This window comes from Pseudophryne corroboree, chromosome 6 (genome assembly GCF_028390025.1).
Source record: "Pseudophryne corroboree isolate aPseCor3 chromosome 6, aPseCor3.hap2, whole genome shotgun sequence".
NCBI classification, from domain to species: Eukaryota; Metazoa; Chordata; class Amphibia; order Anura; family Myobatrachidae; genus Pseudophryne; species Pseudophryne corroboree.
In genome coordinates this window covers 558,301,980-558,316,688 of record NC_086449.1, presented here as the reverse complement: position 1 = coordinate 558,316,688, position 14,709 = coordinate 558,301,980, and the positions used below count along the sequence as shown (strand labels likewise).

Sequence of the window (14,709 nt, the reverse complement as noted above, 5' to 3'; positions counted from 1 at the left end):
ACCATAGTTATGGCCCTAGCAAAGCCTTTTACACAGTTGCAGTCACACTATAACATTTCTGAGTGAACACATCCTGATGCTACAATTTAATTTATTTGTAAAAAAATTGTTTCAGTATCTAGGAAGTTTACATAAAAGGATATTCATTTTTTTTCTATTTTATTTTTTTGTTGTTGTTTATGAAGCTAGGGACTTGCTGCGCTAGGGACTTGAGTTTTCAGACCCTCTCAAAGAAGAAAAAGGCCCTGTTTCTCTCCATCCCCTCAGATCCAAAAGGTCCCAATTAGGGGAAAAGGGAATCTTCAAGTCCCCTTTTGCCGAAGCTAGAAGTGGCCACTTGATTCCCAGAACACCAGAGCCAAAAGGCCACTTAGGGGAAAAGAGTTTTCAGGCTTCCCACCACTGCAAGGCTTGGGGTTGCCCCTTTATCCCCAGGATTGGCTGAATCTTACTCCTGGGGAATGGATTCTTCTGTTTTCCATGGTAGGAGAGAGTCTCAGGAGACTTGGGGAGGTGGTCCCCCACAAATGTGACACAATCACAAAAAGACCACAAAAAGGTAATGTGAAAAGTGCAAAAAAGCACAATACATAAATAAATAAATAGGCCACAGCCTTTTGGCCAGGGAAAATAAAAAATGATCCTTGCCCAGGCCAGAAGGCTAGGGCAAAGGTAAAACAGTGCATCCTGAAAGAGAAGTCTATAGTCCAAAATGCCTTACTAGTGCATAGGTGCCAGACAATTACTAGTTCATTTTCAGGAACCCCTGGCTCAGGCAGCATTGTGGCACATAGCACCTCCGACTTCAGGCTATAAATCAGTTGGCCAGAGGACCAGGTGACAGCCCATTGACTACTGAGGGCACCTTTAATCCCCACAGCATACATAGCCAAAAGGCAGTGAAGTGGTATACAGTGTGCAATTAATGTGCAGCCTCACAATTATAATAATAAATGTCTGCCTGCTTAGTTGACTCACTGTTCACTATTAAATCAGTCTAGTGTTATGGCTTTTGCACAAGGCATGGGTGAGTGGGTAAACTTGTAGTCAAACAGTGTGTATGTTACTGTATGCTACACACACACATACAGTCCCCTCCCACTCCAGCTCTGCTCTCAGTAATTAATCAGTGATGCTGGAAGGAGGTGTGGCCATGCTGGGACATCAGTGAGGATGGAGAGACAGAGGAGAAGCCATGAGCATTGTTTCTGGAGGAGGCCCAGGCCCCATAACATCCACTCTTACTACAGCTATGCCCTTGTTAGTAAAGTAAACATCAGAAATATCACATTCAATATATTTTATAATACTCGCTACTAGGAATATTAGATTTAAATAAAATGCAAGTTATCATTGAAAAACAATCAAACATGTAACATAAAAATCCATAAATCTTTTAAATATGGATTTATTAAATTCAAACTTGAAGCATATTAAATACATATTCAGTGGTTCATCTTTAAGTTTAAGGCCATTGAAAAAGCCTGCTCAGTTTTGTTCAAAAATTGTCCCTTTTTTCCTGTGATCTCTAGGTTTTAAAGAGAACCAATAACAGATTTTACACTCCCTTTTTTTTATTAAATAGTGCCTTCTGGTTCTTGTGTGACCCCATATGGCGGGAGAGACCATTTAACAGAACAGATTCTCCATGTGCTATTCTCTTTTTCAAGCTTCTACTTAAATGCAGGAAACTGTTGAGGTACAGTTGAAGCCAGACTGGAAGAGAACATTGTGCATACTCACAGCCCAACTCTGCTTTCAAGCTGAGTCGTAGCACAGAGGAAGCTCTTCTTTTGTTTGGCTTATTACATAGTTCAAAAGACACTGTGTAATAAGCAAATAAAAAGTTGATGTAGAACCTGGTAAATGGTTACCCTTTAACCTGAACCTAATGCAGTGTAAAGGCACTAATATGCTGTACTCTGTATTGATTTCATATGGCTTTCAAATTCTTAGCAACGGGTACTGTAAGCTCTGAAAATTTTTACAGCACATTTTTCAGTATCAGCACAAATAAAAATTATTACTTTTTTTATTATGTTTTTTTTCATTGAGGAGCCCTGGATAATATGTTTACTGTATGCCCTATAAAATATGTTTATATTTATGCATGTCTACATGTTCCTATATGGTTTTATAATGTTTGTTTTTTGCTGTTGAATTTATTACATTGTATTTCTCCTAGGGGTTACGAAGAAAGAAGATGGATCATTTGTTTTCCAGCTTGGCGACACTAATGTCCAATCTTCAAAGACATATAGTAGAGGCCTCTCTCACTGACCTAGTGGAAATGATTGAAACCTATAACAGAGGCAATCTGTATGAAGGAAATTATCCATCTGACGATCTTTGGCTCCCAGTGAAACCTCATCTTATTTTACTACATATGGTATGTGCTTTTATACCCATGCTTACCATATTAGGGCAGACTAGATGGGCCAAGTGGCTCTAATCTGCCATCAAATTCTATGTTTCTAGATTGTACATTACTTAGGACTTTCCTTTTCATGATGATAGAGGACACCATTACTTTTTTCAGGTGTTCATGGTATTTATTACACCTCTGCTCTGTGCACTGCACGTAACGATTTAGAGTTTTTGGTATTAAAAGTCAAAAATGGTTTTTCTGGTTGTAAAAAAAATCCCTCCTATAGCTACACAGATAGAGTGTGAGGAGGATTAATGCACTAACAGCAAACAATAACACCCATCTGTCTTAGCCCAGAACTTGGTATTTATCGGTTACTGTAGGTTTTATTTTGATATGTTACTCTTTTATCAGTCATTTGCTTTCTCCCAGGGCTGCAAGAATTCTTCTCAAAATTATTTTCAAAAGTGCTTACAATGACAGTTTAATGATATAAGCATTTCTTTCTTTTTTGTATATTTTGTATACTGGGTGCATGTCTGACACATGAAGGCTGTGACAATGCTTTTTGTTTTCAACTAATAATGGCACTTAGTCTGTGAGTGTGGTAAAAATCCATTTGACGACTTGATTTAGAAATTGTTGTTTTCACACAAAGCATAAATATGTATTTTGACACTTTCATGCAATCTAACCTCAGTCATTCTTGGCAAATTCTTGGCACTTAATCTGTGCTAGAAATCAAGCCCATTTGCAGAGCCATAAATACAGGTGGCTCTGAAGCATCCTTCTATAAGCTGAACAGGAAAAATATACCATGGTACAGGAAAATATTTTACAAAAACAGATTTGTTTCATATACTGTACATGCTGTATTTGCAACCTGCCTCCTAAACAGATTTATGAAAAGGTCACCAACACAGTTTTAGCAACTACTGTCCTTGGAGAAAACAGAAAAGGTTATCTAAGCAGTGCTGCACCCTCCTAAATGTGTCATATAACTGTAAAAGTGCTAGATTTCCAAGAGGCAAAACATTGTATCATGTGTACTTTGTTATGTTAAATGTAATATATAATTTAGCTATAATAGGTTGTGCCATTCACCTGATACACTGGTGTAGCTGGAGATGGCAATGGTTCAGTTCTTCATTGGTTTGGTGGTTGGGAGCATTATTTACAATACAGTACATGTGAATGAAAATTACAGAGGTGAAGGCACTGATAACATGGCCACATAATTCAGTAAGATAATCAGAGGAAGGATTGATGGCTGCAGGCTATAGTGCAAGGGTAGGTTGGGCAGAAGTGTAAGTAAATATCAACAGCAAATACTTGCTGATTTGTTTAATAGTTAAACCTATGCTTAGTATTAGATTATGTGACAACTTGTATAGTTTGTAAGTGCCACATTTACCTATGCAGATATTTATAATAATGTAGTGTACACATTGATTGCTGTTCATTTCATTGATGTTAACTTAGATCCTGATTCAGAATTGTACGCAAATGCATTCACAGATGTGAGTTCTCTCACTGTGCTATTATGAAAAAATTATAATTACTCAGATGCTGTCTTGTGCTTAGACATGTAATCTACGGACGTCTCATATTCATCACGTAAGTACAAAAGTAGAGAGCCATGCCAGGCCTGGTAAAGTGGTGGAGGCATAGCTTAATAAAGTAGACATTACTATGCCCTTTAATATAAAGATATTATTTATAACAAAATAATTGCAGGTCCACTCGCTATGCAAGGGGGACATTGTTTTAACACAGCAGCAGCAGGGCGGCATGGGGAGGGCACCCACTTCCTACCTTACTTGATCTGGATGCAGGTGCCTCCTTCTCAGCCAGTGCCATTTTCCCAGTGATATTTGGGAAGATGACACTGGCCACTAATAGGCAAATGCAGGTGGGGTTTCCAGTTGCCTGGAAACCACCTCCTCTTGGCAAGTGCTCAAATTATGACAACAATAGCAATGGCATATATATTACGATTACTAGAGCTGCTGCCGCATCATGCAGGTTAAGAGACAGAGCAGAGCTGCTGAACATGCCCAGTGGTAGCAGCAGCTTCAACCAAGTTTGCTGTGTGTGGTTCTGAGTCCTCAGTGCACTGGACCAGAGAGTAGCTACCAGGAAAAAGAGTCAGGAGCCTTAGCATGAGGTTGGAGAATGTGTGCTTAGAAAGTGCAGTACTGGTTCTATTATGTTTGTGTATTTATTTATTTATTTATTATAGTATGTTTATTGTTTAACCTTTCCTGACCACTTCTCTTATTTATATTATTTAAATATGCTTCATACAGTTTATACAATAGACCATCTATAGTGTTAAATATTAATACTGTAATTTTCTGCAGAGTTGGAGAGTGTGGATTACACGTGGAAACCCTTCTCTGGAAATCCTGCGTTTGCCACTATCTAATGAGTAAAGACACTGGCACAGTGCTTGAGTCTTTAGTTTCTAAGGGCCTAATTCAAGGTTGATTGCAAAACAACATTTCCCTCTAATGGGCAAAACCATGTGCACTGCAGGTGGGACAGATATAACATGTGCCGAGAGAGTTAGATTTGGGTGGGGTGTGTTCAAACTAAAATCTAATTTGCAGTGTAAAAATAAAGCAGACACTATGTATCCTGAACAGAAACAAAATAACCCACCCCAAAGCTAACTCTCTCTGCACATTATATCTGCCCCACCTGCAGTGCACGTGGTTTTGCTCATTAGAGGAAAATTTTGTTTTGCATTTAACCTTGAATTAGGCTCTAAGTGCAGTGCCATCTTCCCAAAGATATCACTGGGAGGATGGCTCCATCACCAGCCTGCCACAGCACGGGTATATTCAAGATGGGGGGCTTAGTGGACTCCTCTAGCAGCCTTGGCTGGGTTAATTTGTAGCAACCCCCCTCTCTACACCAATGAACATTCAATCTTTGTCACATTAGGATGAAGTACAAATGTGTCCTCATACACTATTGCTGCAGTTGCACCAAACAGTCCATCTCAGAGTGCCAGGTCCTGCGCGACTCAACATGCAAAAGCATCTTTTTCCTGTCTTTCCACCCAGAAACACATTTTAGTCGCACTTGAATGTAAAAACCTGCTTCACAAGACTGTGCTGATTCATTTGTTATGCAGCACCTGTAAAGTCACAGCTTTTGTTTATGCAAAGTTCCTTTGTGCTTTGTATACAAACTCAGATGCATACAGATATACAAGTGTTGTACAGTATATAAAAATAATCAGTGCAGTCTCATGAAGTGGCATGTCACATCCATTTGTCATGAAGACCCAATTCTTGGTGAAAAAGAAGTGAAAAAAGAGCAGAGTCACACTGAACTTGGTGGCTCACTCACATCAGGCATCTTGCACCGCATGGTGTATTGAGGCTGGGTCTATGAGGACACATCTGTAGATAATAAACATGTTGTGCACAAAGAAAGGGTGCATCATACAGATGTGTCCTCATTCACCATTGCTGTAGGTGGGCCAAATAGCTCCTCTGGGCATGCAACTTAAATGCATGTCCTTGCAACTTAAATGCCCATGCATCTTTTTTTCTCCAAATTTGCAACTTATTCTCAAGAAGCTAGAAAACTACAGTTAACCTACAGTGGCAGCTGTGGATTTTAGTACTTGCGCAACTAAGTTTTACATTTTTCTTTAAAAAAAAAATTCTGATATGAGCGGCTGTGGCTATTCCTCCCACCGAAAGTCCCAACCTAGCATCTCTGGCACACTGTAAGTGGCGTTTCTGTGTTGCTATGATTATTATTTTTTGTCCTCTAAACAAATAGTAAGCTTGCCTTATCTATTCTTACTTCAAATAGAATAGCTAAAGCCACCGTAAAGAGTACCACTCTCTATTTTAAATAAAAGCTTTAGGGCAGAGACTCTAAAACTTAACCCTTATGTTTTTCCAGCTGGTAATGTTTTGAGGATTTCTATCTGTGATAGTAGGTGGGATAAGTACAGGCCCAAAAAAAATAGATTAACTCACCTGTGCATGTTTGAAGACATCCACAAAACATGACACACAATAAGACTCTGCTCTAGTCTCCAAACCTTTAAACATTCCCTGAAAACTCATCTCTTCAGGCAAGCCTACCAAATTCCAGACCCACCCACATAACCTTCAATGCTTCCCTATCCAGTTACATCCTCTCTGTACAGTCCACATAACCTCACATTTTGTCTTCCAACATTGCTGGGTGATCATATCATACAACCCACTAAGAACCTAGCGATCTGGGGGACCATTATGTAACAGGTTGCATCTATCCTTGTGTATCAATGCCTATTTCCCTCTAGATTGTAAGCTTGTGAGCAGGGCCTTCCTACCGCTATGTCTGTCTTTGCCCTGTTTTGTTCTATAACTGTTCTAATTGTAAAGCGCAACGGAATATGCTGCACTATATAAGAAACTGCTAATAAATAATAAATGACCTGTTGTGTGTACTTGAGGACTGGAGTTGATAACTTCTGCTTTAGAGCATTACTTAAATACTTTTATTTCCTATATTTTATTGTCCATTTGTATACATGTAGTATGTAGCATTCCTTATGTACTATCAGGGTCTCCACAGAGGTGTAATCTATTTAATATTTCTATAAGCTTCAAGTTAGAGGGTTATTCAGTGTTGGTCACAGATTTTGCTATCGCAGCAAAATCTGTGACCACTAAAATTACATGCTGGAGGCTAGCCAGCAAAGGGCAAGGCAGCCCAGCATGTGTTGCGCCACACCATGATGGGATCACAATTCAACTGAGATCACATTGAATAGAGGTAGACCCCTGCCTATACAGCATGAATGCATATGCAGGTGGTTCGATGCCATGTTTTCACTAGCAGGAAACGCAAGCAACATCAATCAGCCACACCGAAAACAGCCATGACATGCCTGAGTTTCTTGCCCCCCAACACCGCATCTACGCCCCTGGATGCCCATCTCCTGTCAATTATGACGCAATTGCATCCTCCCGGGATGTGATCGCATCATAATAGCATGTGCACTGTGGCCGCTGTGACTGTGCAGACAGGAGTAACACTGCCTTCTGAGCGATCACAACCATAGTGATCATTTCTGAATAGGACCCTTAGTCACTTAAGTTTTTAAATTCCCCAATCGTTCTTTACAGAAGTATGTATTTTCTTATATGAGTTTAAGAGCAATAAGCAGCACTAAATTATAGCATAGATTATAATAAATTGTAAACATAAATACAAAAGATATAGACCAATCAACAGAAAATGAAAGCTAAAGGGTAATATATATATATATTTACTACATTGGGATAATACAGGCAGGCCTGGTGCTAGCCACTCATCAAAGGGATGCAAAGCAGGTAGGTACCAGGCTGGAGAGGATCTCTCCCTGCTCTGCATCTCTGCTGCTGTGCTGCCTGTCTCCCTGCTGCTGCTTCTGGCTGCTGCGCCTGTCACACTGACAGGAGGCAGCAGTGCTGGCAGCATGTAGCAACCTCCTCCCCCCTTCCCTGTGACAGCAGCTGTGTTTGTCTGAAGAGGGGGCGGAGCTACATGGGACCAGGCTACTGCAGATCCTGCTGCCTGCCAGCCAGCCAGTTCATTAAGTGTATGGAAAAGAGTGAGTGAGAGAAAGAATATATACTGTATATGTGTGTGTGTGTGTGTGTGTGTGTATATATATATATATATATATATATATATGTATGTATGTATGTATGTGTGTGTGTGTGTGTGTACATGTGTGTGTGCCGGCAGGGGCGTCAGAATGTTTTAGGTTGTGGGGGTATAATCTGACTTTGGTGCCTAAAACTTCCCAACACACTGTGACAGTGGGTGATGTCAGGTCTGTCAGAGGGCACAGGGCTGCAGGCGGCTGGGGTAGCATACCCACTGAAACTCTGGGATCTCATAGATAGTGCAGAGACATTAAAGTCTTGCTGTCCCCCCCACACACACTTATTCTGTCACTGTGTCACCCCCCTTTGTGTTCTGTCACTGTGTCATCCTCCCTTCTCTGTGTTTTGTCACTAAGAAACCCCCCCTCTGTGTTTTGTCACTATGTCATCCACCCTCTGTGTTCTGTCACTGTGCCCCCCCATGTTCAGTCACTGTGTCACCCTCCTCTCTGTGTTCCGTCCCAGTGTGTCAACTCCACCCCCCCATGTTTTCTAAAAGCTACTGTGCCCCCTCCCCTGTGAATCCCTGCACAGGACCAAACTAGCGCTGTGCCAGCGGTGCCTGGCGCACAGCACATTGTGTGGCGTAATGTGTAAAAGGAGTCTCTACCTTGTGTAATGTGTTAAAGGGGACTCTACCTTGAGTAATTTGTATAAGGGACGCTACCTGTAGTAATGTGTAAAAGGGGACTCTATCTTGCATAATGTGTAAAAGTGGTCTCTATTTGGTGTAACATGTAAAAGTGGACTCTACCTGGAGTAATGCGTAAAAGCGGACTGTACCTGGAGTAATGTGTAATATGTAAAAGGGACTCTATTTGGTGTAATGTGTATCAATGGTACTACTGTGTGGCATAATTTGAATAATGGAGAATACTATGCGGCATAATATGAATTGGTATTATATTGGGCCCATGCCCCTTCCCCATGAAGCCATGTCCCTATGTTTTTGCCACACACAGTTGGCACACCCTGTCCCTATTTTAAATATAGGGTGGAGGTGGTCACCAATTATCTTTCAGGCACAGGGCGCCAATATGTCTAGCTCTGACCCTGCAGCCTGTTGAATGCAGCTTCCTCATAAATCTGCTCTGCTTACCTGATCCAGTAGATCAGCAGCTGCTGCATACCCTTCCGTTTCTGTAGTGTGTTAAGGTCTCCTACTGCCAATCTCCTGCTGGTCACTGATGATCAGTGCTGGTACAGGTGACTCACCCTTCCCAATCCACGCCACTTGGGTGAACCTGCCTCTCAGACACTGGCACCGCATGGAAGTGATGCCTGTCACGCACTGTTCCTTCAGTGCGCGCTGTCCCTTTGTGAAATACGAGGGGGTGCAAATGTATTATTTGCAGGGGGGCGCCAAACATCCTAGCACCAGCCCTAAATACAAGTACAGTAGGTCAATCAGAAACTTGCCAAAATGACATATTGGTATATGAATCATCAATTGTAATTTCAAATTATCAAATCCATTACTTGGAATTATGCAATTTTGTTTCCAAGTTGTTAACAGTGGAAGTGTGCCAGGATTTAAATGGTGTTGTTGACATAATGAAAATAAATGATCGTAATCTTAATAACCTTCTGTGAGATATATCTCAGTAGCCATTAGTTATTGCAAAACTGTTTAAACTAGTTGGAAGGTACAAATATATTTTTTAACATTTAGGACAATACCACAATATACTGAACCTATTATTTCTCAATGAAAAATATTTGCTCTCTCTCTCTCTATTGATTAAGGCTGCCCTAATATTTTGTGTCTAGAAAGTAAAAATCAAATAATTAAGTCTATAGATACCAAACAAACTGCTATTTTGTCTCTGGGTTCTCTGTGTTTCTCTATTATTAAAAAGCTCCTTTGGCTTTGCAATGATTTTACCATGTATTTGGATTTTCATGCCTTAATACATTGCAACTATTAACCAGTGCAACAATTTAAGGTCTTGTTTAATTAGTTTTGCTGTTGGTGATGGAAACTTTTTTGACTTGTGAGTAGAATGCACATCTCATCTGTCAATTAGTAAGCTTTTTGTCTAGCTAAAGCCATAAAGATTATGTAAAGCCTCATTCCTTAGGTGATCCTTCGACTGTCACTTTATGACAAGTGCAAATTAAAGGAAAAATGTTCTTCCCCATTTAAATGGAGTTTTTTTCAGAAATCTTAATGAGTGGATTACTTGACATGGTCTAGTTTTTCATCTGCTCAAAACATATACCTTGGTATGAGAGTACAGTCTAATGAGTCTTGACAATTAAACATTGAAAACAGTAGGGAAAAAAAATTCTTTTATTTTGCTATTTAAATTACTATGTCACTGACAAATCAAAGGATCTACTGTATAAATCATTTAGGGGAATGTAGAAGCTGAAGGTTACATAAGGATTGCTATTTTCCCATTTTTTATATTCAACAAATGAATAAAAAACTAAGAAAGCAATTAAATGGAATGTTTTTAATGAAATGCAAGAACATTTTTGACCTATTCAACAATAGAAAATGTAATGTATTATTAATATCAGTTGCTATGAATTTATTAAAGCTCTCTGTGCAAAGTAACAGTATGAATTGATAGTGTGTATTATCTTTTCTATAGAATAAGAAATTGCTTCTACTCATAACAAAGCCAATACAATTGTAAACATAAAAACTTATTTAAATAGTCATTGTTAGGATGTAATATAAAGATTAACAATAGTGTGTTTTCCTCCTACAGAAACCTTTCTTAAAAGAATCAGATGTCAGATTTAATCCATCTGTTGAAAAGATTGTCTGTTGCTTTGACAAAATAGTGGAAAGTTTAGTTATCAGTGTCCAGCAGATGCCAAGGATTGAGAATTTTCTTTTCCAGGTAATTTGTTACAAATCCATTCTATTCATCTTTACCAATCAATTATCTGTAATGAAAAGAGAGAGTTAGACATAGTTTTTGTAACCTAAGTAAAATCACATTAATAATAATACAAGTTTGCATGGGAATTGTTAGAAACAACTTATCTTTAGCTTGGAATAGCTACATTAGGATACCCTTATATGCATATTTAGGGGTTAGTGCACACCTAGGCACAACATCCAATTTTATTATTTTCATTGTTTGAATATAAGCCCTCATTTTGGCACTTGGTAGTTTAGTATAATATAACCTAATAATAAAACAAGCCATGACCTATGTTTTTTTTTTTTAAATTATGTATATATATTTACTAAGTGGGACAGCTTATGGAGCAGCCTACCTGTGTCCTACCCATTCAAACTTAACTCAAGATGGTGTGCAGTACATTAGATTGGAAATATTTTGTAGTTACTGGTAATTTTGGACTAACAGCAATGAAACATCATCCCAAGTGCCTCCTCTGCCCAAAAAAGTGCTGCCCCAAGGCACATACCTCATGTGCCTAATGGGAAATTCGCCACAGATGCATAGTTTAGTGGATTTGTTTGCATCAGCAATCAACAGAATTTACTGAATTTGACGTATGCTTTCTTTTTCTGCCATTCCCTACAGTCCAAAAATAATGCCCCACAACAATAATGAATTTAATGGTATATGACACCATGTAATGCAGGATGGTGTGCTGCATAAATGTTTTATTAACATTTAACAGTTTCTTATATAGCACAGCATATTCTGTAATGCTTTGCAGTTAGAACAACAGTAATAACACAAAACTGGGTAATAACAGACAGACATAGAAGTAGGAAGGCCCAGCTTGCAAGCTTACAATCTATAGGGAGATAGGCTTTGATACACAAGGATAGATGCTACCTACTGCATAATGATCTAGCCAGATTGCAGAGTTTCTCATGGGCTGTATGATATAGTAACACAACAATGTTGACCAGAGGTCAGAAGGATGTTGAACTGAAGAAAATGAAAATATTGTATGTTAGGATGTGTGGATTTTACAGAGGGATGAAATTAGATATGAATATTTATGAAGGTTATGTGGTCAGTTATGGAATTTAATATGCTTGCCTGAAGAAGTGCGTGTGGTGAGGGTTGAAGGTTTGAAGACTAGAGGAGAGTCTTATTTTGCATGGGAGGATATTCCACAGAGTAGGTGCAGAACAAAAGAAGTCCTGCAATCGTGAATGGAAGCAAGTAATGCATGTGGAATAGAGAGGCCGATATTGTGTAGAGCAGAGAGGTTGGGATATATTTTGAGATAAGTGAAGATATGTATGTTGGTATAGTTTTGTAATAGCTTTACTATCTTAAGCACATAATTATAAAATGTTGGACTATGTAAATATTTAAACACAAATTGAGGGATTCAACAAGCCTTAGAAGTTACAATTTTAGAACAATGTAAAAATGTTTGAGCTGGTCGAGAAAAATGTAACAGGAAAAATTAGATGTTGGAAAATGCTTTCCATGGGATAAATCGTAAAACCACACATAAATTGTGTGTAGATGTTTGGCTTAATCTGAGAACAGACCATTAATAAGTGAAATCGTTATATACTGGATGTATCAAATATTTGATTATTGTCAATATTTAGCTCATCTTTTTTTTCATATGAGAAATTTAGAATTATTATATTCCAGAAAATGTGTCAACTAATTTGATCATGGGTAAGAAGATTACTAGTAATAAGCTCTTATAAGTAATTTATTGATTTGACACCCAATAGAAGAAAAAAACTGGTTCATCAATCAATTTAATATTTCATCTCTTTCCGTCCCAGAAAGAATAGGACCATTGACATGAGCATATGTGATTTTCTAAAATACATTTTAAGCAAACATGCTACCTATTTTTATTAAGGTCTAATGGTAATCACAATGTTGATTCTATTCTTTATATATTTTGCATAGCTTTATGCTATGGAATGCTACATTATTACCTGAATTATTCCAGAAATAGGCTGAATCACATAGACTAGCTTGATTTCACAGCAGCTGTCTTTGAAGTGTCTTTGATTGTAATGGCTGGTCTAGAGATGTTAGAGTAACCTATAATCAAGTTTTCTAATATTAAGGTAAGGCACACAAACATTTCTCCTATAATAGTATTAAAAAGATTGTAATTTTATAAATCCATGTGTTTAATGAATAATAGGTTATCCATGCTACACATAGTGAGCATTTTAGAGGCTTTGGAATTGATTATAGTTACAGTCCTGACCAATGTGATTAACTATTTTTACCTCAGTAATAGTAATATCAGGGAACTGAGTAGTCTAGTCCAATATTTTGGGTGTGTACAACAAAATTCAAGACACACACATGTTTATAAATGTAATGCCCCATACACACGGGGTAATTTTTGCCTATTTTCTAAGTGATCTGTCTAGATCGCTTAGACATTAAACATGGATCTCTCTGTCTGTGCACCCCATAGCGATGTTGATGCGTGGCCCCATGCGTTGCCATCACCCACTCAGATCTTTTGCACATGCAGGCAAGATCTAGTTAGATTGCCTAGCATGTGCATAAAGAACACTTGTTAGCACAGATCGCTCAGCACACATTGCTGTGTGTATAGCGGTGTATAGTGATGTGTGCTGAGTGATCTGTGCTAACCCAGATCGCTTAGCACACAGGACAAGTCACCCCGTATGTATGGGACATCATAGTATGGTGGATTTACATTTCACATATGTAGCAGTTTATATTTTGTTTCTTTTTTTACATTTAATCATGTATTGTATTTTTCTTTATTTTTCTTATACATTTAAATAAAAATACCACTATAATGTATATTTAAACATTTTATTAGATTACAAGCTATGCAGTGCTGCTACACTGAAAATGCTGAAATTCATAGTAACAGGTGGATGAATAATTCTTAGAGCAGTCTCTGGTGAGCAAGCTACTGCCTGCTCATTACAGTTTCCAAATGTAAACAATGGAGGTACTTGTATCTGCAGGCTGTAGATAATCTGAAAATCAAATACATCGGTTCAGTACAAATCCATGAAGAGATTGTCCTGTCAGCCAAGGCACGAATAAAGGCTGTGATTGAAAACAACATGCATGGTCCAAACAGGTTAGTACCATTACAACTATTTAAATAAAATGAAACAATTCTAAGCAACATACTCATAGCTCATAAAATTCAAATCTATCTAATATAATTTACTACAGTGACTGAACCATTTTCAGCATCAACGTCTGATCTACTATACATATTTTTTTGTTCTTATGTGCTTCCTTGTACTATTGCAATGCATGGAGTTATAGATCATATAATGGTTACACATTGGCATCTTACATAATACTGGCTGAACTTTATTTAACGGATAGCATTATATATTCTATTGAAATACAGATGTATAAGTAGATGTTTAGCTATTTAAATTAATGATTTCCCAGTTGATGCAGACTTTAGGAAATTCTATTGTGAATCCAGCTCTTTAATCCATTATTACAATTTATTTTTGGAGGTAAGTTTCCTGTAGATTTCAGTACTGAGGAGCAGGTGTATGATTCCAAAGTGCCTTTATGAGTGGCTCAGCAGGGCCTCACAGCCATACATTCACTAGAGACAGCTCATCTGTTTAATCCTTATGTTTTAGTCAACCTTTCTTATTATGCAGACAGGGCTCCTGATGCTCAGCTGGATTTTGACTCTCCGAATGAATTGATGGGATGCTTTGATCTAAGCTGTATATTGCATCTGTTTCATCTTTCATCTTAACACATGATCTTGCCAAGCCCAACT

The 14,709-nt window shown here is 38.3% G+C and overlaps 1 protein-coding gene across 1 annotated transcript in view; it reads left to right on the top strand.

The window, feature by feature from the left end:
* The window catches only part of LOC134934622 (dynein axonemal heavy chain 3-like), a 1,803,147-nt gene that overhangs the window by 318,090 nt on the left and 1,470,348 nt on the right, over positions 1-14,709 (top strand). Inside the window, exons 11-13 of the mRNA XM_063930015.1 lie at positions 2,186-2,389; positions 10,758-10,892; positions 13,916-14,034. Coding sequence (XP_063786085.1) covers positions 2,186-2,389; positions 10,758-10,892; positions 13,916-14,034 — 458 coding nt within the window. The remainder of the gene's footprint in view (positions 1-2,185; positions 2,390-10,757; positions 10,893-13,915; positions 14,035-14,709) is intronic.